Raw genomic sequence first — 27,097 nt, 5'->3', positions numbered from 1 at the left:
AATAATAAAAAATATAAAAAGAATGCAGGAGTCACGGAAAGTTGATGGATCTCTTCCTTTTTTCTTTTTCTTTATTTTTGACAGAGTCTCACTCTGTCACCCAGGCTGGAGTGCAATGGCATCATCTTGGTTTACTGCAACCTCCACCTCCCAGCTTCAAGAGACTCTCATTCCTCAGCCTCAGGAGTAGCTGGGATTACAGGCACCCACCATCGTGCCTAGCTAATTTTTGTATTTTTATAGAGACAGGGTTTCATCATGTTGGCCAGGCTGGTCTTGAACTCCTGACCTCAGGTGACCCGCCCACCTCGGCCTCCCAAAGTACAGGCATGAGCCACCATGCCCAGCCTCTCCTCTTTATTTTTGGAGGGGTCCAAGCCTGGCCTGTGGGGAGGCTGGAGCCAGGATTGGCTTTGCTTGGGACTCAAGCACTGGAGCAGGGCTGAGTTTACTTTTGGGGTCAGGGAGCTGAGAATCAAGTCCTTCCAAGTCTTCAGAAACTCTGAACATAATCTTACTCTACAACATCGCCATAGCCTCAGTTTACCCACCCACAGTCACCCATTCCGATCCCAGGGGAAGAAAGGACAAACTTTAACTGCTGGTGAGAAGACAGACCTCCCTTTATCATTGTTGATAGGTGGGCATAGCACAGCTGCCTTAGCCCGAATACAGGTCGCTCATCCTGCAGTGAGCAGCCCTTCCCCCTTGGGGACCTGAGGTCACAGGGGTGAGAGTGCAAGGTAGGGGGGGCTTCTGGTTGGCTCAGGCCTAGGAGCGCCACAAGACCAAGTTGGCAGGAGGCACATCAAAGCGCTTGCGGGTGTGGTCGGTGTCCCGGCGGTACAGGTAGCCACAGGTCGGCTTCTGCAAGGTGTAGAAGGGGTTCAGGGAGTTGGAGTACTGGGAGCTGTAGAAATTGAACCTGAGCTTGTCTGGGCTCTGCCCCTGAGAGTCCACCACCACCGGCACATAGGCTGCCGCCAGAGACTGCTCGCGGTCCTGCGTCCACGCCCGGGACAGGGACAGGTGTGGAGCCTTCACCCTTTTGCATGACGGTGTCTTCGGCCCATGACTGGGTACAGAGGGTTGCTGTGAGTCCTGGGAGCAGGGAAAGAAGGGGAGAGCTGAGGCATTGGATACTGGGACTTCAACTGCTATGCCAGGGCAGGAGGGAGGAGAAGGAGCCGCTGCTCAGAAGCCCCCAGAGCCACTCTGGAGCACCGCTGTGCTGGCTGTGGAGCCAGGGACCTCCAGAGCAGGGGAGAGCCATCGAGGTCCCCTGGCCTGGCTCCCACTGCTGCAGAACTCTGCCTACCTACCAGAGGCAACTGTCAGCTCCTAGAGACCAGGAACCTGGGAAATGGCTTCAGTCCCTCCCACCCTCTTCCCCCACGTCCGGTCCGTCTGTCCTTGTCCTTCCCATGACTTCCGTGTGGCCCTCCTCTCCCTCTTCTCCGTTGCAGCTCCGTCAGGCCTTCGCCCTCTCTCTCCTGAGGGGGCCCCTCCAGCTTTCCCTCCGCCAGGGGTTCCTGTCTCCCACCCTCCTGCTTGGTCACGCTGCGCTTCACACTCACACCAGAATAAGGCTTACTGTATTTGCGGCCAGATCGCTTGGCTCTCCTCCTCAAGGCATCTTTTGCGCTCCACTGCCTAGAAAATAAGCCTAGGCTGGGAGCAATGGCTCATGCCTGTAATCCCAGCACTTTGGGAGGCCAAGGTGGGTGGATCACTTAAGGTCAGAAGTTCGAGACCAGCCTGGCCAACACGGCGAAACTCTGTCTCTACTAAAAATACAAAAATGAGCCGGATGTGGTGGTGGGTGCCTGTAATCCCAGCTACTGGGGAGGCTAAAGCAGGAGAATTGCTTGAACCTGGGAGGCGGAGGTTGTGGTGAGCCAAGATGGTGTCACTGCACTCCAGCCTGGGCAACAAGCGCAAAACTCTGTCTAAAAAAAAAAGGTGACATTTTGGGCTGGATGACAGAAAGAAAAAAAATGTAAAGAAAAAGGCAGACACAGTGGATCACGCCTGTAATCTCGGCACTTTGGGAGGCTGAGGTGGGTGGATCATGGCATTCAAGACCAGCCTGGCCAAGATGGTGAAACCCTGTCTCTACTAAAAATACAAAAATTAGCCAGGCTTGGTGTCAGGTGACTGTAATTCCTGCTACTCGGGGGGCTGAGGCAGAGAATTGCTTGAACCCAGGAGGTAGAGGTTGCAGTGAGGCAAGATCACACCTTTGCACTCCAGCCTGGGTGACAGTGAGACTCCACCTCAAAACAACAACAAAATAACATGGCTTCCACCCTCCAGTGCCTCCATCCCTCTACCCACCCTGCATTCCAGCTGCACAGTCTGTTCCCTGCTCACATCCGGCACTTCCAGAGCCTGTCCCTTGGCTCAGGTGTTTCCCAGCCCTGCATGCCCTCCCTCCTGTTCACTAGAGACATTCTGTCTTTCCCATTAGAGCTTCAGCTCCTTAAGGACAATGGTCTCATACCCTTACCCTTGACATAACAGCCTGCAAAATCCTATTTCCTCTTTTACTCTAGACGAATGCATTTAGAGAAAGCTCAATAAATGTTGGTTTAGTGGAACTGAATTCTAGTAAGGGGTAGCTCACCTTCCAGCCAGCCAGCCCATTCTATTTTAGAACGTATCTCATTGTTACCAAATATGTCTCCTACTCACCCACACCTCCCTCGTCCTAACCACCACTCTTGGTTGATTACCTACTGGGGTCTACCACTCTCTAGGAGGTCCCCATTACCACGTTCAGCACATCACACTGACATTGATTTATTCCTGTCACTACGCTTCTTGAAGGGTCACTACCCTTCCTGTGACCAAGCTATCCTGCACACCTTCAAATCCCCACACCATGTTCCAGGTTCCAGCTATGCATTTTACTAGGGACTGTCCTTGAGGTGATGGTACCACCAAAGGATGAGGCGTCTGTAGGCAACCATCCATCCCGCGTGTGCGTCAGCTGGCTCTGTTCTAGTCCGCCAGGCTTCAGCTGTCAGGGAAACCCATTTCCTCTCCCCCAGCCTCATAGCCCTCCAGCCTCCAGGCATGGAGAGCACCCCTAGCTACAGGGTTAGTGGAAGCTGGCCCCTGCCCTCTTTTTTATTTTTATTTTTTGAGACCAAGTCTCACTTTGTTGCCCAGGCTAGAGTGCAATGGCATGATCTTGGCTCACTGCAACCTCTGCCTCCTGGGCTCAAGCAATTCTCATGCCTCAGCCTCCCAAGTAGCAGGGACTGCAAGGTATGTGCTACCACCACACCGGCTAATTTTATATTTTTAGTAGAGATGGGGTTTCACCATATTGCCCAGGCTGGTCTCGAACTCCTGAACTCAGGTGATCCACCCACCCGTCGGCCACCCAAAAAACGTTAGGATTACAGATGAGAGCCACCCGGCGCCCCTTACAAAAGAACTCCTGTGCTCAAGTTATTATATCGTTCCTTTTTTTTTTTTTTTTTGAGACGGAGTCTCGCCCTTGTTACCCAGGCTGGAGTACAGTGGCCCAATCTCGGCTCACTGCAACCTCTGCCTCCGCGGTTCAAGCGATTCTCCTGCCTCAGCCTCCTGAGTAGCTGGGATTACAGGCATGCACCACCACACCCAACTAATTTTTTTGTATTTTTAGTAGAGATGGGGTTTCTCCATATTGGTCAGGCTGGTCTCAAACTCCCTACCTCAGGTGATCCACCCTCCTCGGCCTCCCAAAATGCTGATATTACAGGCATGAGCCACCACACCTGGCATGATGAGTTCCTTTGCATATAATTTACTAACTATCTGCCCAGCCCAAACTTGTCCAGGGCTTTCCTCCAAAGCAGGTTTTGTTCCTACCCAGGTATATATGTGCCCTCAGTTTTGCAAATTTGCAGTGTTCAAAATTCTTCCGATTCTTCCAAGTTCAGCAGCAGACTTAAAACCTTCTCCAGGAACCCCTGAAGCCTCCTGCAGCCCCTGCCCCATCTTGTCCTCTTCTGTGCCTTCTGGGCCCCTCTCAGGGTGTGCTCCTTTGCTGGAAGGACCTAGGTGAGTCAGGCATGCACGTTTTGAAGTCATTATTTGGAGTCCTACAGGTGCACTGGGACCGCTTTCTGCAGTCTTGTCTCATCTTAGTCCTTAGGTAGTCCTTTGCTAAAGTCCCAACAGGCTGTAACGGCTCCCAGCAGTCAGGACTGCGTCCTATGCATCTCTTTGTCCCTAGAGCCTACCCCAGTGCTGGTGCACAGCCGCAAGAAAGGAGCAAGTGTTTGACCGCCTTCCCAGGCTCTTCCAGGCTCAGCCCCGGGCACAGGGGCTCATAGGCAGAGGGGCGAGCACTAGTAATGAGCTGTAGTGGTCATCAAAGAGTGTTTTCCGGCCAGGTGCGGTGCATCACACCTGTCATCCCAACACTTTGAGAGGCTGACGTGTGAGAATTATTTGAGGCCCAGAGCTCAAGACCAGCCTGGGCAACATACAGAGACCTTGTCTCTATTAAAAAATTTAAAATTAGGCCGGGCGCAGTGGCTCACGCCTGTAATCCCAGCACTTTGGGAGGCCGAGGCGGGTGGATCACGAGGTCAAGAGATCGAGACCATCCTGGTCAACATGGTGAAACCCCATCTCTACCAAAAATACAAAAAATTAGCTGGGCATGGTGGCGCGTGCCTGTAATCCCAGCGACTCAGGAGGCTGAGGCAGGAGAATTGCTTGAACCCAGGAGGCGGAGGTTGTAGTGAGCCGAGATGGTGCCACCGCATTCCAGCCCAGCCACAGAGGGAGACTCTGTCTTAAAAACAAACAAAACCCAAAAGAGTGTTTTCCACTTCAGTTTCTGAGCATCACACCAAACCCTGTCAGTGGATTACCTCTTCTTTTTTTCTTTTTTTTTTTTTTTTTTTTGAGACGGAGTTTCGCTCTTGTTACCCAGGCTGGAGTGCAATGGCGCGATCTCGGCTCACCGCAACCTCTGCCTCCTGGGTTCAGGCAATTCTCCTGCCTCAGCCTCCTGAGTAGCTGGGATTACAGGCACACGCCACCATGCCCAGCTAATTTTTTGTATTTTTAGTAGAGACGGGGTTTCACCATGTTGACCAGGATGGTCTCGATCTCTTGACCTCGTGATCCACCCGCCTCGGCCTCCCAAAGTGCTGGGATTACAGGTGTGAGCCACTGCGCCCGGCCGGATTACCTCTTCTAATCCCCACATTAACCCTTTGAGGAAGGTGTTACTATTATTAGCCCCACTTTTTTTTTTTTTTTTTTTTTTTTTTTTTTTGAGATGGAGTCTTGCTCTGTCACCCCGGCTGGAGTGCAGTGGCGTGATCTCAGCTATAGCTGGCGCTACAGGCACGTGCCCCCAAGCCTGGCTAAGTTTTTATATTTTTAGTAGAGACAGGGTTTCACCATGTTAGCCAAAAAGGCGGTCTCCATCTCCTAACCTTGTGATCCGTCCACCTCAGCCTCCCAAAATGCTGGGATTACAGGTATGAGCCACCGTCCCCGGCCTATTAGCCCCACTTATCACTGAAAAAAACTGAAGAGGTCAGTCACATGTCTAAGGTCACGAGCAAGGCTGTGATTTGAACCCAGGTCTTTCCACACCCTGTGCTCCATGACCTGTCTTGTGCCCACTGCTCTGTGAGAGCCGGGCCTGCCAGAGGCCTGCTCATCTTTGATTTCTTTTTTCTTTTCCCTTTTTTTTTTTTCTTAAAAAAGTAAAGACGGAGCCGGGCGCGGTGGCTCAAGCCTGTAATCCCAGCACTTTGGGAGGCCGAGGCGGGTGGATCACGAGGTCGAGAGATCGAGACCATCCTGGTCAACATGGTGAAACCCCGTCTCTACTAAAAATACAAAAAATTAGCTGGGCATGGTGGCTCGTGCCTGTAATCCCAGCTACTCAGGAGGCTGAGGCAGGAGAATTGCCTGAGCCCAGGAGGCGGAGGTTGTGGTGAGCCGAGATCGCGCCATTGCACTCCAGCCTGGGTAACAAGAGCGAAACTCTGTCTCAAAAAACAAAACAAAAAAAAAACAAAAAACAAAAAAAACCATCTGTAAGTAAATTATTTCATAAAAATACGAAAATTTTTCAGACATGGTGGCACGTGCCTGTAGTCCCAACTACTCAGGAGGCTGAGGCAGGAGAATTGCTTGAACCCGGGAGGTGGAGATTGCAGTGAGCCAAGATCATGCCACAGCCTGGGCTACAGAGCAAGATTCCATCTAAAAAACAAAACAAAACAGAAAAACAGAATGAATCTGAGTATGTGGGGGTTTTGTCCTCCTGACACCACAGAAGGGCCATGTAGATGAGGGAGCTGTAGAGACCCCACCCCGGTCCCTGCTGCGCACAAACTCTTAAGCTTCAGGGCTGAATCAGCCTCCTGGCCATCTTGGGCTCATGTGGCTGGGGCCAGGGGTGAGAGAGGCAGGCGCTTTCAGAATGGCTGTGGAACTAAAGGGAGCCCATAGATGGAAGGGTAGCACTCTTTACCCACAGGATTGAGGAGCTGCCAAATGTCAAGCATTAGCCACTCAGCTCTGCAAAAGCTCCAAAGAGCCATTTGAGATGTTGCCATTTTTCAGAGAAGGAGACTGAGGCTCAGAGGCACCTAAGCATTTGTCTAAGTTCACACAGTTTGTGGGGTAGCACGTAAGTACCTTGCAGAAGTCCCATGACTGGCGAGCGTGGGAACCAGGATTCTCTCCTCCCTCTCTGCCCCAACCCAAGCCCTGGCTTGGGCCCACCTGTCCTGGGTCCACACTGCAGCTGTGTTTAGGATGCTGCTACTGCAACATACAGGACTCTGGTGGCAGCAGGCGTAGGGGACAGCCAGGGTCCCCAAACATCCAGGGATGAAGGCTTCACAAAAGCTGGGGCAGAGACAGTCCAGGGGCAGAGATGGAAGAGGAGGAGAGGAATGAGAAGGTGGAGGAAAAGGAGGAGGAGGAGGGGGGAGAGAAGGAAGAGGGAAGCCAGGCAGCACTAGCCTTGCCCTGCCCTTTCTAGGGGCCAAGCCAGCCTCCAAGTGACTAACCTCAGAGGCAGAGACACCCCATTACCTCCCCAGGGCCTAGCACAGCCAGCTCTGGTGGCAGGTGAGGCCTGACTGCATACTTTCCAGGTTAACATCAGGTTTCTTTCAACTGGCTGCCCTTTGCTCACGTGCTCCGTGTCAAGTGTGCTGGGTGTGCACACACTGTGTATGTGACTGTAGATCACTGGTTCTCAGCCAGGGGTGATTCTTTCCTCAGAGGACATTTGGCATGTTTAGAGACATTCTGGGTTGTCACACAGTGTCGGGTGGGTGCCAGTGACATCCAGCGGGTAGGAGCCAGAAAGGCTGCTACATATCCTACAATGCACAGCCCCCAAAACAAAGAATCATCAGTGCCCAATGTCAAAAGCGCCAAGGTTGAGAAATCCTGGTTAAGAGGTTTCAGGAAGAAGCCCCACCTCCCTTATCCGCTTCTGTCACTTCCATTCCACAAGGGGTGATGAGGTTACAGGGCAAGTAGAGGGTCTCTCCAGCCCCTCCCCTCCCTTCGGAATCCTATGATCCTATTTTCATTTGGGCTCTAAACTAGAGCCAAAAGAAGGAATTTGGATAGAATTATCCCTCCATGGGCCAGCATGGTGGCTCATGCCTATAATCCTAGCACTTTGGGAGGCTGAGGTGGGAGGATTGCTTGAGGCCAAGAGTTCAAGACCAACCTGGCCAACATAGTGAGACCCCGTCTCTATTTAAAAACAAAAACAAAAAACAGCCAGTACTGTGCTAAACGCCTGTAATCCCAGAACATTGGCTGAGGTGGGCAGATCACTTGAGCCCAGGAGTTTGAGACCAGCCTCGGCAACATAGCAAAACCCCGTCTCTACTTCAAATACAAAAATTAGCTGAGTGTGGTTGCGCAGGCCTGTAATCCCAGCTATTCGTGAGACGGAGGCAGAAGAATCTCTTGAACTTGGGAGGAAGAGTTTGCAGCGAGTTGCAATCATGCTACTCCATTCCAGCCTGGGTGACAGAGTGAGACCTTGTCTCAAAAAAAGAGAACTATTCCTTTATGACCCCCATCCCCGCAGGCAGACCCCACAAAGGACCTTTAGATGTACACTACACATCTATTAATTTGTACACGTATACTAATATGAGTTTGTCCCTTATGTCAGGGTTTAGAGTGGGGAGGTGCATGACTCAAGAGTGGGGCTTTGTGAGTAGGGCAAGACGATCACATCTGTGATATTACTACAGGTTTTCTAGGAAGGCACCCCATCCTCTCAAACCCTCCAGGGCCACAGACACAGAACAAGAAATTCCACCAGCAGCCTCCTCACTCTGGGGGACGGCCTTGTGCCTTATTGAAATGCAAATAGCACTTGGGCGTGGTGGCTGGTGAAGGTCCCCAGGGGCACCTGGTGCTGTGGAACCTGGCTTGGCTTTGGCGTTTGAAGGTCTGAGCTCCGGGGCTGACCCTGTCCTTACAGGTCAGGCGAACTTGGGCACGTTGCTGAGCCTCTTTGAGCTTCGGTGGCCTCATCAAAACAATGGGGATAACAAGGCTATCTACTTCACCAGCTTGTTGTGGGGTGCCATGAGTGCTGGGGACTGTAAAGGCACAGTGCAAACAGTCATTATGATCAGCCTCTCGGGCAGTTACACTGATGTCTGAAGTCACACACTTGTCTGAATCTACAGGAGAGCACGTTTTCCTGATGAGCACAGAGGCTTTGAAGGGAGTGGTTAGGGAGGCTGGGGGTAGGCCGCAGCTTCCTCATGTGGCTGGGTAGCATGGGGGCCTGAAGCCAGCTACCCCAGTTCCAATTCCAGCTCCCTGCAGGGCCCGGTGGCTCACACCTGTAATCTCACTGGGAGGCCGAGGTGGAAGGATTGCTTGAGTTCATGAGTTTGAGACCAGCCGGGGCAACACGGAGAGAACTTAGCTCATGCCTGTAATCTCTGCACTTTGGGAGGCCGAGGCAGGAGGATCACTTGAGGTCAGGAGTTCGAGGCCAGCCTGGTCACCATGGTGAAACCCTGGCTCTACTAAAAATATGAAAAAATTAGCCAGGCATGGTGGCATGTACCTGTAATCCCAGCTACCTGGGAGGTTGGGAGGCTGAGATGGGAGAATTGTTTGAACATGGGAGGCGGAGATTGCAGTGAGCTGAGACTGTGCCACTGCACTCCAGCCTAGGCAACAAAGTCGGTCTCAAAAAAAAAAAAAAAAAATTCCAGCCCCCTGACTCACTAGCCGCCTGATCCTTAGGCAAATTATAATCCCTGTACTTCAATTTTCCCAAGTATAATAACAAGAGCTGTACCTCATAGGGTTAATGAGGACTTAATGAGCTACTCCATGTAAAGTGCCGAGACCTCTTAAGCACTCCCAGTTTAGCTACGATGATTACTTATCTCAAGTTTGCCTTGGAGATGGGGTAACAAGAACCAAACAGACCAGGACACATTTTGCAGCAGTGAAGGGGCAGAGGAAGTAAGATGGATGGTGTCCTGTTCCCTCTCTCCATCTCCCCAGTGAGACAGCAGAGGTCCCACAGCTGGGGAGTACAAGGCAGGCAGCAGCACCAGCACCCAACTAAGCCTTTTGTAAGAAGACCCAGCTCCCAGCCACGCAGGTGAGGCTGGCTGGGGCCTTCATGCTCCTTCCTGCCAATCAGGCTTCTGTGACCCCAGCTGCCCTTCTCCAGCCCTGTGATATCATCTCACCTTGCACATCCTGGACCAGGGCCTTTCTTGATGGTCAGATGGAACTTCTGGTGGCCAGGGGGGACTTTTGGCAGGATATTGAGAGTGCCAAGGTGGGAAGAATGTGTATGGGGCAGGGAGCATTGTGACACCTCTTTACAACACAATTCCTTCTGTTTTCCCAAGGAGACGTGAGGCCAGGGCTGGGGAATGACATTTCAGGATCTGGAAGTGTCTTTTTTTTTTTTTTTTAAAGATGGGTTGGGTTTCACCATGTTGGTCAGGCTGGTCTTAAACTCCCAACCCCAGGTGATCCGCCCGCCTTGGCCTCCAAAGTGCTTGAATTACAGGTGTGAGCCACCACTCCCAACCTTGGAAGTATCTTTTAACCTTGACACTGAACCACTATGCTATTCTCTCTTCTTTTTTTTTTTTTTTTTTTTTTTTTGAGTCGGAGTTTGGCTCTTGTTACCCAGGCTGGAGTGCAATGGCGCGATCTCGGCTCACCGCAATCTCCACCTCCTGGGTTCAAGCAATTCTCCTGCCTCAGCCTCCTGAGTAGCTGGGATTACAGGCACGCACCACCATGCCCAGCTAATTTTTTGTATTTTTAGTAGAGACGGGGTTTCACCATGTTGACCAGGATGGTCTCGATCTCTCGACCTCGTGATCCACCCGCCTCAGCCTCCCAAAGTGCTGGGATTACAGGCTCGAGCCACGGCACCCAGCCCGCTATTCTCTCTTCTCACAAACCCATAGAACCCTAAAACTATGGGCAGGGGGTGAATGGAGAGAGATCATCCTAATTATCCAGAGGCCTCCAGAAGACGTAATATCTCTCCATGCCCCAACATCACTGTCAGGAAGGCAATGTACCCTGGCAACTCTTATTCTAATTATCTATCTATCTATCTATCTATCTATCTATCTATCTATCTATCTGTCTATCTATCCATCTATCATCTATCAATCATCTAACATCTACCTGCCTTCCAAATTACAGAGATGAGTGGATGAATGAATGGTTGGGTAGACAGAGTGGGAGGGTGGATAGATAAGTGGATGGACTGGGTTGGCAGACAGATGGCAGATGGGCCAACTCTTGTGATTTGAGCCTTGCTTACCTCCCTAGCCTCATCCCCCTTTCCTTTTTAAGAGATTCGGTCTCGCTATGTTGCCCAGGCTGGAGTGCAGTGGCTATTCACAGGTACGATACCACTACTGATCAGCACGGGAGTTTTGACCTGCTCCGTTTCCCACCTGGGCCGGTTCACCCCTCCTTAGGCAACCTGGTGGTCCCCTGCTCCCGGGAGGTCACCACATTGATGCTGAACTTAGTGAGGACACCTGATCAACACAGCGCACTGCAGCCCAGAACTCCTGGGCTCAAGTGATCCTCCCACCTCAGCCTCCCGAGTAGCTGGGACTACAGGCAGGCACCACCGTGCCTGGCACCTCATCTCTTGCTATCTTTCCCTCACTCTCTATGCCAGGCGTCCCCAAACTACGGCCCGCAGGCCGCATGCGGCCCCCTGAGGCCATTTATCCGGCCCCCCCGCCACACTTCAGGAAGGGGCACCTCTTTCATTGGTGGTCAGTGAGAGGAGCACAGTACGTGGTGGCCCTCCAACGGTCTGAGGGACAGTGAACTGGCCCCCTGTGTAAAAAGTCTGGGGACGCCTGCTCTATGCAGTAGCTAGTTTCTTAGATGTGCCCCACTCTCTCCCCCTGATCCTTTGCATATGCCATTCCTTCTCATGGACTGCTTTGAACAGGGGGTTAGGAGATGAAGGATGCATGAACAGGTAGACAGACAGATGGCTGAATAGGAGTGACCGTGGGTGAGTGGATGGATGGATGGTCAGTAAATGGACAGAAAGTCATGGTTGTAGTATAGAGGATTGCAGGCCCAGGAGTTAGACTGCCTGAGCTTGAATCCTGGCTCTACCATTTTACTAGTGTGTAACTTTGGGCAAATTAATCAACCTCTCTCTGCTTCTGTTTTCTCATCTGTAAAATGGGTAAAGTCCCTAGCTAACAGAGTTGGGCAAAGCACTTAGAAGATGCCTGGCACAGAGTCAGCACTGAGTCAACATCAGCTATGATTATGTGTGTGTGTAATTGGATTGATGGGTGGGTGGCTGAATGGGCTGTCCTATCCCCATCTTCAAAAATTGGCTCCCCTGGCTGGGTGTGGTGGCTTGTGCCTGTAATCCCAGCACTTTGGGAGGCCAAGGCGGGTGGATCATGAGGTCAGGAGTTCAAGACCAGCCTGGCCAACATGGTGAAACTCTGTCTCTACTAAAAATACAGAAAATTAGCTGGGCGTGGTGGCAGATGTCTGTAATCCCAACTACTGGGGGTGCTGAAGCAGAGAATTGCTTGAACCTGGGAGGCAGAAGTTGCAGTGAGCCGAGATCACGTGACTGCACTCCAGCCCGGGCGACAGAGCGAGACTATCTCAAAAAATACAAAAAAATCAGCCAGGCACAGTGGCTTGCTCATGTAATCTTAGCACTTTGGGAGGCCAAGGTGGGTGGATCACCTGAGGTCGGGAGTTTGAGACCAGCCTGGCCAACATGGAGAAACCCCATCTCTACTAAAAATACAAAACTAGTTGGGTGTGGTGGCGCATGCCTATAGTCCCAGCTACTCTGAGGCAGGAGAATCACTTGAACCTGGGAGGTGGAGGTTGTGGTGAGCCAAGATCGCACCACTGTACTCCAGCCTGGGCAACAAGAGAGAAACTCTGTCTCAAGAAAAAAAAAATAATCAGCTTCCTCACCTCCTCACGTCCTAACTCCCCAATACCACACTTGGCAGGCAGCTCCCAGGAGTAGCGTCAGAAATCCCACATGTAGGAGTGGCATGGGCTTCTCCCTGGGGTGAGGGAGAGAGGTAGATTGGGTGCCTTCCTGCCACACCAGCTTGGGCTGGGCCCAGAATTATTTGTTTTCTTCCTGGCTTTGAGTTGACACCGTCAAGATGGACTTTGGGGCCGAAGGCAGACTGGAAATTGGGGTGTTGATGACTTGTGTGCTGTGCCTAGATCTCACACCCTGATGGTAATGACCCCTAATTTCTAAGGAGGCTGGGAGGGACCAAGAGAGAAGGAGCAGCAGCAGCAATCAGGGCTTCCCCTGCCAGAGCCTCTGACCGGCAATCTCCAGGAGCTCTGGGGAGGGCGGGGTCTTGTTTGGAAGGGAAACGGGACCTGGCCTTCTGGGCAGAGTGGCCAGCATCTCTGGATCTGGGGGAAAATGGCCTGAAGGAGCTATTAGGAGGGAGCCCAGGGGGCTGGGTGTGGGTTTGGGGGAGGAGGGAGCCACGGCTTAGCACACATTATACTTTGTCTGAGTCAAAGTCAGGTGAGGTGCCGGGCTGATAATCAGGAGAACTGAGTGACCTGAGACAAGTCCTGTTCCCTCTCCAGGCTGTGTCTTATGTGCATCATGAGGACACTGGGTCCCTCTACCTTGGATACTTGATATCCAGCGTGGGGAGAACTTGTGAGGGCCGGAGGCATTGACATTTGATGGTAGGCCCCTGCCAGCAGTGTGCCCAGCCCAGCCTTGTCACCCTCACTGTGAGGACCACACGAGGAGGCAGTGGCTGGAAAGATCGCCTTTAGGAAGTCCTGGCCAGATGAGCCACGTCTGCCTTATTTTCATTTGTTTTTTGTTGTTTTGAGACAGAGTCTTGCTCTGTCGCCCGGGCTGAAGTGCAATGGCGCAATCTCGGCTCACTACAACCTCCACCTTCTGGGTTCTAGCTATTCTCCTGACTCAGCTTCCTGAGTAGTTGGGATTACAGGTGCCCACCACCACGTTCAGCTAATTTTTTTATTTTTAGTAGACACAGGGTTTCACCATGTTGGCCAGGCTGGTCTCGAACTCCTGACTTCAGGTGATCTACCCATCTTGGCCTCCCAAAGTGCTGGGATTACAGGCATGAGCCACTGATCCTGGCCTTATTTCACTTGTAAATTGCATAATGGTTAAGATCATGACTTCCAGACCCATTCTGCCTGGATTTCAAATCCCAGCTCTGCCACTTCTCAGCTGTGTGACTTGCACAAATTACTTAACCTCTCTGTGCCTCAATTCCTAATCTGCAAAACGGAGATGATAATAGAATTGACCTTGAAGCCTTATAAGGACTTTGTGAGCTTAGAGCAGTGCCTACTACCTGGTAGATGCTGGATTTATGTTATAACTTCTAAACCCTGATAACTTCTGATTCAATCCTGCCTCCTAGAGCACCCCCTTCTCTGACTTTCCTGCCAACTACAGGGATGACCTCATTTTATGCATCATCAAAGTCCCTGGAAGGTAAGGGCTGTGGCCCATACCCAAGGTGCTGAGTGGGTGTTTAGGAAGAAAGAGGAGAGTCATGGAGACTCAGGGCTAACTTGGCGCACAGAAGGATCTTCTAACCACCCTCACACCTTGCACACACAGCTTCCTCTTCTCTTGCCTTCTCTGCTCTTGAAGTGCAGGTTAATGGTTTTAAGTGTCCTGCTACTGCCTTGCTCTAAGGAGGCCTGGTTATCCGGACGTTCTCTCCACTCCTCCCTACCTGCTGTGTGATTTGGACAAATTACTTAACCTCCCTGATCTTTACTTGTTTTTCCTTTGTTGAACCTCAAGTACACAGGGCTGAGTAATTCATAATCCTTGCTTAGCGATGCATTATCATCACTGGTCCTCCTCTCTTTCTGTGTTAATTTTTCCCCTTATCTCCATTCTTCCAACCACACTTCCCACCCACCCCAGCCAAAGGCAACCAACTGAATATGTGCTTAATGAGCATTTTCTTGTTAATATGTGATATTGCAAAATATATACTGTTGTTTTAAATGCAGGTAGTTTTCATTTGCCTAAGTGGTATTGTGTGTTTTGGGCCTCATTCTGTCGTTTACCTGTAGGACTCCCTGCTGTCGCTGAGACCCTCTGTGCTGCCAATGAGCACCTCCTTCCTTGCTTTCAGCTGCTGTATCGTCCTCCATGGAGCGCACCCACCCCCTTTTATCTCTCTATGACCCTGGGTAGGAACCCCCAGTTGCCTCCAGTTCCCCATCCGCACAAACAACACTTCAATGACGTCACATCCACATCCCCTTCTGGACCTGCGTGAAAGATTCTTTGAGGCATATTCCTCAGAGTGGAATTGATTGTTCATGAGTCTGAGTAAGCATCATTTGAAGTTTTCTTTTCTCTATCCATAAAATGAACATATGGGGCCAGGCGCGGTGGCTCATACCTATAATCCCAGCATTTTGGGAGGCCAAGGTGGGCGGATCACTTGAGGCCAGGAGTTCAAGAGCAGCCTGGCCAACATGGCAAAACCCCATCTCTGCTAAAAAATACAAAAATTAACTGGGTGTGGTGGCACACACCTGTAGTATCAGCTACTGGGGAGGCTGAGGCAGGAGAATCGCTTGAACCCAGGAGGCGGAGGTTGCAGTGAGTTGAGATCGTGCCACTGCATTCCAGCCTGGGCAACGGAATGAGACTCCATCTAAAAAAAAAAAAAAAAAAAAAAAAATCCATATGTAATTCTGACATTCTAGCTGGACCACCTTCATAGTTCTGTTCCCTTCCAACCCCTGATCATTCACGAACAGACATTTATGGTCATAATCTACAAATAATTTTAATTTTGTTTTATTTTTCCTTTTTGCACTTAATTCATTTTGTTTTTGTTTTGTTTTTTTACTTTACTTTTTTTTTTTTAAGATGTGGTTTTACCATAATGGCCAGGCTGGTCTTGAACTCCTGACCTCAGGTGATCCACCCACCTCAGCCTCCCAAAGTGCTAGGATTACAGGCATGAGCCACTGCGCCCGGCCCACTTAATCCATTTTGAAAAATGTAGGCCGGGCGCGGTGGCTCAAGCCTGTAATCCCAGCACTTTGGGAGGCTGAGGCGGGTGGATCACGAGGTCAAGAGATCGAGACCATCCTGGTCAACATGGTGAAACCCCGTCTCTACTAAAAATACTAAAAATTAGCTGGGCATGGTGGCACGTGCCTGTAATCCCAGCTACTCAGGAGGCTGAGGCAGGAGAATTGCCTGAACCCAGGAGGCGGAGGTTGCGGTGAGCCGAGATTGCGCCATTGCCCTCCAGCCTGGGCAACAAGAGCGAAACTCCGTCTCAAAAAAAAAAAAAAGAAAAGAAAAATGTAAACACATGCAGTTTTGCACACACACACACTGTTTCAGATTATGGGATGTGTTTTACCACGGGATTTTTTGTTTGCTTTTGTTTTTGTTTTTGTTTTTTTGAGGCACTGGCTCTTGTTGCCCAGGCTGGCGTGCTATGGTGAGATCTCGGCTCACAGCAACCTCCGACTCCTGGGTTCAAGTGATTCTGGTGCCTCAACCTCCAGAGTAACTGGGATTACAAGCATGCACCAGGCCCGGCTAATTTTGTATTTTTAGTAGAGATGGGGTTTCACCATGTTGTCCAGGATGGTCTCGATCTCTTGACCTTGAGATCTGCCCGCCTTGGCCTCCCAAAGTGCTGGGATTACAGGCATGAGCCACCATGCCCCCAGCTTATCACGGGATGTTTTTATCTGGCCTGCAAGGTGACCTTGTAGACACCTCCCCCACCCTGTCTCCCAGGTCTCAGTGGAATTTTCCTCCTTGAAGTTCTTTGTTGAATAGACACTGCTCTCCTGCAGCCTCTCCTGGTCTCTGTTGTATTCTCTGTTTAGCATGTCCAGGCCCAAAGCAAGGTAGGGAAGTGGGAGGGAGCACGAAGGTACTGAGTACCTATGATAAGCCGGACCTTCTGCCAAGCACCTTAACCCACTCTCACATTGAATCTTGTAACAACCGTGTGTTTTACAGATGAACCAACTAAGACTCAGAGAGGTGGTAACTCTGCAAGTTCACACCCTTGAGAAGTAGCAGAGCCAGCTTCAGCCCTAGTCTGCAGCCAAGGATCTTCCCCACAGTATCTTAATCCCATCAAAAGCCCATGGATGAAAAGAAAAATGAGTCTCGGCCCAGCACCCCCCAAACAACAAGGGCTGACCTCAGATCCCTACACCCTCAGGTGCCAGCTACACAAGAATCTCCAAACCACCTCTCAGGACGTGTAAAAGTCTAGCTGTCCAGAGCCCCTCAGCCTGACAGCCTCTCCTTGAATCCAGCCAGCCCAGAGGAAAGCAGAGGTAGCTGGGATTGAAGCCCACCCTCCCATGAAGGCCTAAAGGAACAGCCTCAGGAGCTGGTCTGGGATAAATTGTCTCCTGATCAGAAACAAAAGGCCCAACAGTATGATCCACATCCCCTCATTCTCTGGGATTTGAGAGGAATTCTGATTCAGCCTCTGAAGAGCTAGCAGCAGAGACCGAGGGTGGGGACGAAGGTGACTCTCGGGACGTTTTGGCCTCCCCCTCTACTCGAGTCCACCCTGCTGGGCGCGGTGGCTCACGCCTGTAATCCCAGCACTTTGGGAGGCCGAGGTGGGTGGATCATGAGGTCAGGAGTTCAAGACCAGCCTAGCCAAGATAGTGAAACCCCGTCTCTACTAAAAATACCAAACTTAGCTGGACATGGTGGTGGGTACCTGTGATCCCAGCTACTCGAGAGGCTAAGGCAGAAAACTGCTTGAACCCAGGGGGTGTAGGGTGCAGTGAGCTGAGATGGCGCCACTGAACTCCAGCCTGGGCAACAGAGCGAGACTCCGTCTCAAAAAAAAAAAAAAAAAAAGAGTCCACTCTCCCAGTCTGGAGCCCTTGGCATTGTGGGAGGAAAGACTACAGGCTTGACAAAAACCTGATTGGGTCTCTGGGGAGACTGCAACTACTGGTCCCCAATCCCACCTCACATTCCAGAGCTGCCCAGTAAAGTCAGCTCTCGGGAGGTTACTGAGTAATCGCTGAGCAGAAACATAATGATAGGATGGGGCTTTTGTCTGTTTCAAGGGGAGCCTGTTATTTGGCTGCTTCTGTTCCTGGGGGACAGGTGTGAGGTGTGGTTATTAGATGACAAAGTGAAGGCTGAGCATCAACAGTACAGAGTGCTGAGCTGGACAGAGGATGAGGCCCTGCCCCTGCCCCAGGGAGCTCAGCCTCAAAAGCTGCCAGGCTAATGGGATGAAACTGGTGAATTTGCCGGGACTGCTCACTGCAGAACCTAGACCTTCTAGAGACTCCTCCTCCTGCCCCTGTGGACAAGCCCAGGAGGGGACAATGTTACTGCTCTCATGCTAGACAAAGAAACTGACTCAGAAGATTTCCCTCTATGTACCAAGCTCTTTCTTTCTTTTCTTTTCCTTTTATTTATTTATTTATTTATTTTTTTGAGATGGAGTCTTACTCTGTCACCTGGGCTAGAGTGCAATGCGCAATCACAGCTTGCTGCAAACTCCCCCTCCCAGGTTCAAGCAAATCTCCTGCCTCAGCTTCCTGAGTAGTTGGGATTACAGGTGCATGCCATCACACCTGGCTAATTTTTGTATGTTTTGTAGAGCTGGGGTTTCACCATGTCGGCTAGGCTGGTCTTGAACTCCTGACCTGAGGAAATCTACCCACCTCAGCCTCTCAGAAAGTACTGGGATTATAGGTGTGAGCCACTGCGCTCAGCCTTTTTTTTTTTGAAATGGAGTCTCATTCTGTTACCCAGGCTGGAGAGCAGTTGTGTGATCTCAGCTTACTACAACCTCTGCCTCCTGGGTTCAAGCAATTCTTGTGCCTCAGCCTCCCACGTAGCTCGGATTACAGGGATGTTCCACTATGCCCAGATAAATTTTTTATTTTTAGTAGAGATGGAGTTTTGGCATGTTGGCCAGGCTGGTCTCAAACTCTTGACCTCCACCCATCTTGGCCTCCCAGAGGGTGTGAGCCACTGCGCCCCGCCACCATTCCTTTCTTCCTAGGAAATGTCCCACAAACTAACAACTCTGCTCTGTTTTCAACACGAGCACATGTCCTGACCCCTGTCTCCTCCTGCTTATATCAATTAATCAATTGGCGAATCAATTAACTCATCAATTAGTCCCTCAGCCTACATGCTCTCCTTCCTATCCATCATCCATCCAGCCGTTAGATGAACATCCTTAAAACACAGCTGTTACTACTCACCCTTGCCTGCTCAGAATCCATAGAGCATTGTGGTAGCCACTGACTTTAGGACAGAGCTTCTCCAAGGTTACCATGCACCTGAATCCTATGGGAACCTTGTTAAAACACAGATTTTCTGCTGGATAGTTTATCGGCTCACTGAATCTCAAAATGACCTCAATAGCCCATTTTACAGATGAAGAAGCTGAGGCTCAGAGAGGTTGCCTGGGGCCTGGGATAGGGCACTAGATTCTGCATTTCTTTATTATTATTATTATTATTATTTAATTTTAAGATGGGGTTTCACCATGTTGGTCAGGCTGGTCTTGAACTCCCAACCTCAGGTGATCTGCCCGCCTTGGCCTCCAAAGTGCCTGGATTACAGGTGTGAGCCACCACGCCTGGCCTGCATTTCTTTTTGTTTGTTTCTGAGACAGAGTCTCGCTCTGTCACAGAGGCTGGAGTGCAGTGGTGCAATCTCTGCTCACTGCAACCTCCGCCTCCCCAGCTCAAGCGATTTTCCTGCCTCAGCCTCCCAAGTAGCTGGTATTACAGGTGCCCACCATCATGCCTGGCTCATTTTTGTATTTTTAGTAGAGATGGGATTTCACCATGTTGGCCAGGCTTGTCTCAAACTCCTGACCTCAAATGATCCACCCACCTTGGCCTCCCAAAGTGCTGGGATTATATCCACAGCCCCATGGCCAGGATTCTGCATGATCCTAGGTGATACAGACATCATTGGTTCATGGACCACATTGAGTAGCTAGGCTCAAACCAAACTCTCCTGCCTAGTTAATTTTCTTTTTTTTTTTTTTTTTTTTTTTTTTTTTGAGATGGAGTCTTCCTCTGTCGCCAAGCTGGAGTGCAGTGGCACCATCTCCTCTCACTGCAACCTCCACCTCCCAGGTTCAAGCAATTCTCCTGCCTTAGCCTCCCAGATAGCTGGGGCTACAAGCGCCCACCACGCCCACCTAATCTTTGTATTTTTAGTAGGGTCGGAGTTGGCGAGGATGGTCTCGATCTCTTGATCTTGTGATCCGCCCGCTTTGGCCTCCCAAAGTGCTGAGATTACAGGCATGAGCCCCCGCACCCAGCCTTTTCCTTTAATTTTTTTTTTTTTTTTTTTTTTTTTTTTTTTTTTTTATACGGAGTTTCGCTCTTGTTACCCAGGCTGGAGTGCAATGGCGCGATCTCGGCTCACCGCAACCTCTGCCTCCCGGGTTCAGGCAATTCTCCTGCCTCAGCCTCTTGAGTAGCTGGGATTACAGGCACGAGCCACCATGCCCAGCTAATTTTTTGTATTTTTAGTAGAGACGGGGTTTCACCATATTGACCAGGATGGTCTCGATCTCTCGACCTCGTGATCCACCCGCCTTGGCCTCCCAAAGTGCTGGGATTACAGGCTTGAGCCACCGCGCCTGGCCCTTTAATTTTTAAATAGGAAACACATTTACATGGTGTGAAACATTTTAAAGGCATTCAGTGGAACGCCCTCCCAACCCTATCCACCCGATTTGCTCAGTTCCCCCGACTTCCACCCAGAGTAACCACTTTTATTAGTTTTTTTAATGTAACTTTCTGAGGTTCCTCTGTGCCAAAAGAAACAAATAACATCATACTTACTCTGCTTGCCTCCCGCCCTTGACAAATGGTGGCACACCACACACACTGTTTATCGGTTCATCTTAGAATCTTAGAGATACCTGGACACAGGCAGCAGCTAGCTGACTCACTTATATTTAGGGTTGCATTATTATTCCAGTGTGTGGATAGGTTGTGCCATAGTTTGTTTATTTGTTTAGTTTTTTTTTAAGACGGGGTTTCTCCATGTTAGTCAGGCTGGTCTTGAACTCCCGACCTCGGATGATCCACTCACCTTTGCCTCCAAAGTGCTTGGATTACAGGTGTGAGCCACTATGCCCGGCCTGTTTGTTTATTTATTTATTTATTCTTGAGAGGGGGTCTCATTCTCACCCAGGCTGAAGGTCAGTGGTGTAATCTAGGCTCACTGCAACCTCTGCCTCCTGTGCTCAAACGATTCTCCCACCTTAATCTCCCAAGTAGCTGGGACCACAGGCATGCGCTACCACACCCGGATAATTTTTTTGTATTTTTGGCAGAGATGGGTTTTTGCCATGTTGGCCACGCTGGTCTTGAACTCCTGGCCTCAAAGCGATTGGCCCACCTCGGCCTCCCAAAGTTCTGGGATTACAGGCATGAGCCACAGTGCCCAGCTGGCTATAGTTTATTTCACCATTCACCTCTTTTTTTTTTTTTTTTTTTTTTTTCCGAGACAGGGTTTCACCATGTTGGTCAGGTTGGGCTTAAACTCCCAACCTCAGGTGATCCGCCCACCTTGGCCTCCAAAGTGCTTGGATTACAGGCGTGAGCCACCACACCCTGCCAACCATTCACCTTTTGGTGGACATTTGGTTGTTCCCCATTTTTCCAGCTGGCCTTTTTAAGCCTTCCACACCTTGGCCAAACTTGCCGTCATCTCCCTTCCACGGGGTTATTCCCAGCTCCCCCCTCTTCAGCCCCTGCAGAGACCTCCTGCCTTCCCTCCCCAGATCCTACAGACCCCCAATGTTCTGTGCCTCCCCCATCCTTATTTTCTTCCTCTTTTACCTTCCCACTGCCCAGCTCTCTACAGGTCACTATCTGTCTCCACAAACTGACTACAGCAATCTAGACTCAAGAACCATGTCTTTAATTTTTCTGGCTCTTTCACAGCCCAATGTGGGGCACACAGTGGCTCTCAAGAATATTAGTTATAGGCCAGACGCAGTGGTTCAAACCTATAATTCCAGCACTTTCAGAGGCTGAGCCTCTCAAAAAGAATACTAGTAATACAGTAGAAGTCACAAATAAATAGAGCCACTTGGCTGTCAAGGTGGCTTACGCCTGTAATCCCAGCACTTTGGGAAGCCGAAGTGGTAGATCACTTGAGGTCAGGAGTTCAAAATCAGCCTGGCCAATGAAACCCCATGTCTTCTAAAAATACGTAAATTAGCCAGGCGTGGTGGCGTGCGCCTGTAGTCCCAGATACTTGAGAGACTGAGGCGGGAGAATCACTTGAGCCTGGGAGGCGGAGGTTGCAGTGAGCTGAGATCGCACCATTGCACTCCAGCCTGGGCGACAGAGCATGACTCCATCTCAAACCAACAAACAAGCAAACAAATGGAGCCACTTTTTGGTGACTCCACACTGAGGCTGGTTCTGGGTGTAAGAGCCCAGGAGTTACCCAGGATGGCAGGGATCTCATGCCTCAAAGTTCTCCAGGAAAGAAGCCCCTGTCTTGTGCCCAAGTGTCTGGAGAACTCGAGTGGGTTGTGATAAGGTCCAGGGTGTAAGAGGGCATCTGGGGGTTCCCTTGTGCCCTTTTGGCGTGGGCCCAACATGACGAAACCTCATCTCTACTAAAAATATAAAAATTAGCCAGGCGTGTTGGCTCGTGCCTGTAGTACCAGCTACTCAGGATGCTGAGGCAGGAGAATCAATGGAACCTGGGAGGCCAAGGTTGTAGTGAGCCGAGATTGTGCCACTGCATGCCAGTCTGGTAATAGAGGTAGACTCCATCTCAAAAAAAAAAAAAAAAAAAAAAAAAAAAAAAAAAAAAAAGAGCCAGATGCGGTGGCTCAAGCCTGTAATCCCAGCACTTTGGGAGGCCGAGGCGGGTGGATCACAAGGTCAAGAGATCGAGACCATCCTGGTCAACATGGTGAAACCCCGTCTCTACTAAAAATACAAAAAAATAGCTGGGCATGGTGGCGCATGCCTGTAATCTCAGCTACTTAGGAGGCTGAGGCAGGAGAATTGCCTGAACCCAGGAGGCAGAGGTTGCGGTGAGCCGAGATTGTGCCACTGCATGCCAGTCTGGTAATAGAGGTAGACTCCATCTCAAAAAAAAAAAAAAAAAAAAAAAAAGAGCCGGATGCGGTGGCTCAAGCCTGTAATCCCAGCACTTTGGGAGGCCGAGGCGGGTGGATCACAAGGTCAAGAGATCGAGACCATCCTGGTCAACATGGTGAAACCCCGTCTCTACTAAAAATACAAAAAAATAGCTGGGCATGGTGGCGCATGCCTGTAATCTCAGCTACTTAGGAGGCTGAGGCAGGAGAATTGCCTGAACCCAGGAGGCAGAGGTTGCGGTGAGCCGAGATCCCGCCATTGCACTCCAGCCTGGGTAACAAGAGAGAAACTCCGTCTCAAAAAAAAAAAAAAAAGAAAGAAAGAAAGATAAGAAAAAAGAAGCAGGCTGGGCACAGAGGCTCACGTCTGTAATCCCAGCACTTTGGGAGGGGATCACTTGAGGTCGGGAGTTTGAGATCAACCTGGTCAACATGGTGAAACCCTGTCTCTACCAAAATTACAAAAAATTAGCTGGGAATGGTGGTAGGTGCCTGTAGTCCCAGCTACTCAGGGAGCTGAGGCAGGAGAATTGCTTGAACCCTGGAGGTTGAGATTGCAGCGAGCTGAGATCCTGCCCCTGCACTCCAGCCTGGCAACAGAGTCAGACTCCATCTCAAAAAAAAAAAAAAAAAAAAAGAAACAAAGAAACTAAAATGACATTTGAGGGGATAACTGGGAAAATTCTTTTTTTTTTTTTTTGAGACGGAGTTTCGCTCTTGTTGCCCAGGCTGGAGTGCAATGGCGCGATCTCGGCTCACCACAACCTCCGCCTCCTGGGTTCAGGCAATTCTCCTGCCTCAGCCTCCTGAGTAGCTGAGATTACAGGCACACGCCACCATGCCCAGCTAATTTTTATTATTTTTAGTAGAGACGGGGTTTCACCATGTTGACCAGGATGGTCTCGATCTCTTGACCTCGTGATCCACCCGTCTCGGCCTCCCAAAGTGCTGGGATTACAGGCTTGAGCCACCGCACCCGGCCTTCTTTTTTTTTTTTTGAGATGGAGTTTCACTTTTGTCCAGGCCGGAGGGCAATGGCTCACTGAAACCTCCGCCTCCTAGGTAAAAGTGATTTTCCTGTCTCAGCCCCCAAGTAGCTCAGATTACAGGCGTGCACCACCACGCCTGGCTAATTTTTTTTTTTTTTTTTTTATTTAGTAGAGACGGGATTTCACCATGTTAGTCAGGCTGGTTGAGAACTCCTGAGGCATTAGAATATAGAGTGTGTGTAAGATGATAATAGTGTATCAATGTTAGATTTCCTTTTTCTTTTTTGTAAGACAGAATGTCCCTCTGTTGTCCAGGCTGGAGTGCAGAAAAGTTCTTAAATGACTACTGAAAAGTTCTTAAAAGGACCATCACTTGTCTCCCTGGAGAGTGAAGGGAACCCTAAGTGGGCTCCACCCACTTTACTTTTTTTGTTTTTGTTTTTGTTTTTTTTTTTAGGTGGAGTTTCGCTCTTGTTGCCCAGGCTGGAGTGCAATGGCACCATCTTGGCTCACCACAACCTTCACCTCCTGGATTCAAGCGATTCTCCAGCCTCAGCCTCATGAGTAGCTGGGATTACAGGCGTGCCACTACCACACCTGGCTAATTTTTGTATCTTTAGTAGAGACGGGGTTTCACCATGTTGGCCGGGCTGGTCTCGAACTCCCGAACTCAGGTGATCTGCCTGCCTCGGCCTCTCAAGGTGCTGGGATTACTGGAGTGAGCCACCAAGCCCAGCCCCACTTCAGGTTTTTAAACATTATATTCTCTTAACTTCACAGAAAAAAAAAAAAAATGTGGACCAGGTGCAGTGGCTCATGTCTGTTATCCCAGCACTTTGGGAGGCTGAGGCCGGCGGATCACGATGTCAGGAGTTCGAGACCAGCCTGACCAACATGGTGAAATCCTGTCTCTACTAAAAATACAAAAAATTAGCTGGACATGGTGGCATGAGCCTGTAGCCCCACCTACTCGGAAGGCCTAGGAAGGAGAATCGCTTGAACCCAGGAGGCGGAGGTTGCAGTGAGCAGAGATCACGCCACTGCACTCCAGCCTGGGTGACAGAGTGAGACTCTGTCTTAAAAAAAAAGGCCAGGCGCGGTGGCTCACGCTGATAATCCCAGCACTTGGGGAGGCCCGAGGTGCCTGGATCACGCCTATAATCCCAGCACTTTGGGAGGCCCGAGGCGGGTGGATCACGAGGTCAAGAGATCCAGGCCATCTTGGTCAACAAGGTGAAACCCTGTCTCTACTAAAAATACAAAAATTAGCTGGGCATGGTGACGCGTGCTTATAGTCTCAGCTACTTGGGAGGCTGAGGCAGGAGAATTGCCTGAACTCAGGAGGCAGAGGTCGCAGTGAGCCGAGATCGCGCCATTGCACTCCAGCCTGGGTAACAAGAGCGAAACTCAGTCTCAAAAAAAAAAAAAAAAGTATGTGATGTTCACAGAATGCCATGATTCGTCATCCCACATTCTCTTGGGAGCCTTGTCAATGAGGATGTTTCCACCGTCGTCATTAGATTGGTATACTAGTTTGTCATTTTCTTGCTTTTCCCAGGTTACTTTTCTCATGAGGGCACTTCCTGATACCCCCCAGAGCCTCAGGCCCCACATTTTTGAAGGCCTATAGGATGCTGTGGCGTGCTCGCTTTGGCCATCCATGTCCCTCGTGTTGGACATCAGAGTTGTCCCCGAAGTGCCCGCACCGACCTGCTCACGAACCGCCTTGAGAGGCAGGGAACTCACCCGCCCCCTTCCCGGGCCCAGGGAGAAGTGGGGTGGAGGAGGCGGGCCGAGAGGGAACCTGGGGGAGGGGGTGGCCCGTCTCCCAGGCTGGGCGTGGGCCGGGCGAGGTCCCCAGCCCACCGGGCCGTGCCAACAATGGCCTGTTGTAGGAGGAGGCGAGAAGGAATGCGGCCTGGGGAGTTGGGCGGCGGCGGGGCGGGGCCGGGCCGGGCGGCTGCCTCTTACCTGGCCAGGTAGCTCGCATTTCCCGGCGAGCGGCGGCGCCCGCAGCACCTGTCGCCCGGTGCGCAGGCGGGGAGGACGGCGGGGGACATGGCCTGGTAGGGTCCCCTGGAGAGACCGCGCGGCGTTCAGTCCCGGGCCGGGCAGGGCGACGGAGGCAAGGTCCTTCCCCGGCGCCCGCGCGGGCTGCGGCAGCATGAAAAAGAACCAGACGGTGCAGGGCACCTTCAGCAAACTCTTCGGGAAGAAGCACGCCACCAACCCCAGCACCTCCCTCTACGCCACCAACCCGCCCTGGATCTTCACCCAAGAGGCCCCGGAGGAGGGGACCAGGGGCTTCGGTGAGTGCGCGGGAGACGCGGGGCGCTGGGGCAGGGCGGGCGGCGCCGTCTCCTGGAGGCGCGGAGGGGAGGGACACGTTGGAACCTGCGGACTGGCCGAGAGCAGCCGCCGGGCCGGGGAGGAGGCGCCGGACCGGGGTGTCTGGCGTGCAGTGAGAAAGGTGGGGGAAAGAGCGGCCCCCTGACTCCACCGGGAGGTGGGAGAACTTTGCCGCCCGCACCTCTGACCCCAGGCCCTCTTCGGAGGTGTCCATTTCCCCCGCTTGGCGGATCCTATGCTTGTGTTAGTGTTAGAGGGAAGGCTTCGGGGGCGTTTGCGGAATCTCCTCCCACCCCACCCCTACACTCCCTTTCTGGCCGAAGCAGAAGTGTTCCTGGAGAGCTGGGGGCTAAGGGACGGTCTCCTCCCTCACCCTTTGCACGCACTCTGTTTCCCCAGCCCACGTGGCAGGGAGGGGGCTGCTGTCTGGGTGCTCCACTTGGCTCTGGCTACGTGAGGCCCAGGCAAAACCAACAGGCGCAGCTACTGCCAGGTTACCAGCCTGTTTGTGACACCAGGTCACTTATTGGGGCCACAGGCTCCTGCCAGTCAACCTGGGGCCTGGGCTGTCTCTGGGCTGAGACCGAGGAGCCAGAAATGGGACAGTGGAGGCCAAGGAACCCTCTCCCTGACTGCCAGCTGCCGACCCCGGAATCAGACTTGTGTGTTTCTGCAGGCTTAAAAGCACCACCCTGGCCCATCCCCAGGCTTTGGCTGTGGGTCACCTTATCATTGCATCGTTTTACAATTTGCATTCTCTATAACTTGGGGAAGCCAGCGGCTGGAGACAGAAAGCCATTTCTCGTGTATGACATGTGGCTCTGGAAACCCCCGGTGGGTGAGTGGCTTCTGGTCCCAAGGAACGTCACCCATCACTGCTTTAGCTTGCCTGCTTTCACTGCCACCACATTATGTTCCCTGATCTTTCTAGCCACTGTGCTGGGACCCACAGTGGATGTCACAGCCTTGGCGCCTGCTGTTGGACTCAGTTCAGCACCCAGGTCGCCACAGCTAGGATACAGGCACCATGGATAGGAGTGGGATAGACAAGGTGTC

General features: G+C 51.3%; 2 protein-coding genes across 2 annotated transcripts in view; one reads left to right on the top strand and one right to left on the bottom strand.

Annotated features, from left to right (window-relative positions):
* Positions 1 to 192: 192 nt before the first annotated feature.
* CIMIP3 (ciliary microtubule inner protein 3) lies at positions 193 to 26,403 on the bottom strand. Its single transcript, XM_010333859.2, has 3 exons — positions 26,223 to 26,403; positions 25,664 to 25,846; positions 193 to 1,101 (listed from the first exon to the last, which is right to left on the bottom strand). Exons 1-3 carry the CDS (start codon positions 26,253 to 26,255, stop codon positions 772 to 774), a joined length of 546 nt encoding a protein of 181 aa, XP_010332161.1. The 5' UTR covers positions 26,256 to 26,403; the 3' UTR covers positions 193 to 771.
* The window catches only part of C4H6orf132 (chromosome 4 C6orf132 homolog), a 45,125-nt gene continuing 43,627 nt past the window's right edge, over positions 25,600 to 27,097 (top strand). The window contains exon 1 of the mRNA XM_003922998.4: positions 25,600 to 26,001. Within this exon, the coding sequence (XP_003923047.4) occupies positions 25,857 to 26,001 (145 nt within the window). The 5' untranslated portion in view covers positions 25,600 to 25,856. The remainder of the gene's footprint in view (positions 26,002 to 27,097) is intronic.

This window comes from Saimiri boliviensis, chromosome 4 (assembly GCF_048565385.1).
Source record: "Saimiri boliviensis isolate mSaiBol1 chromosome 4, mSaiBol1.pri, whole genome shotgun sequence".
Lineage (NCBI taxonomy): Eukaryota > Metazoa > Chordata > Mammalia > Primates > Cebidae > Saimiri > Saimiri boliviensis.
Note: the sequence above shows the minus strand (reverse complement) of the source record. Positions and strands in the feature narration are given on the sequence as shown.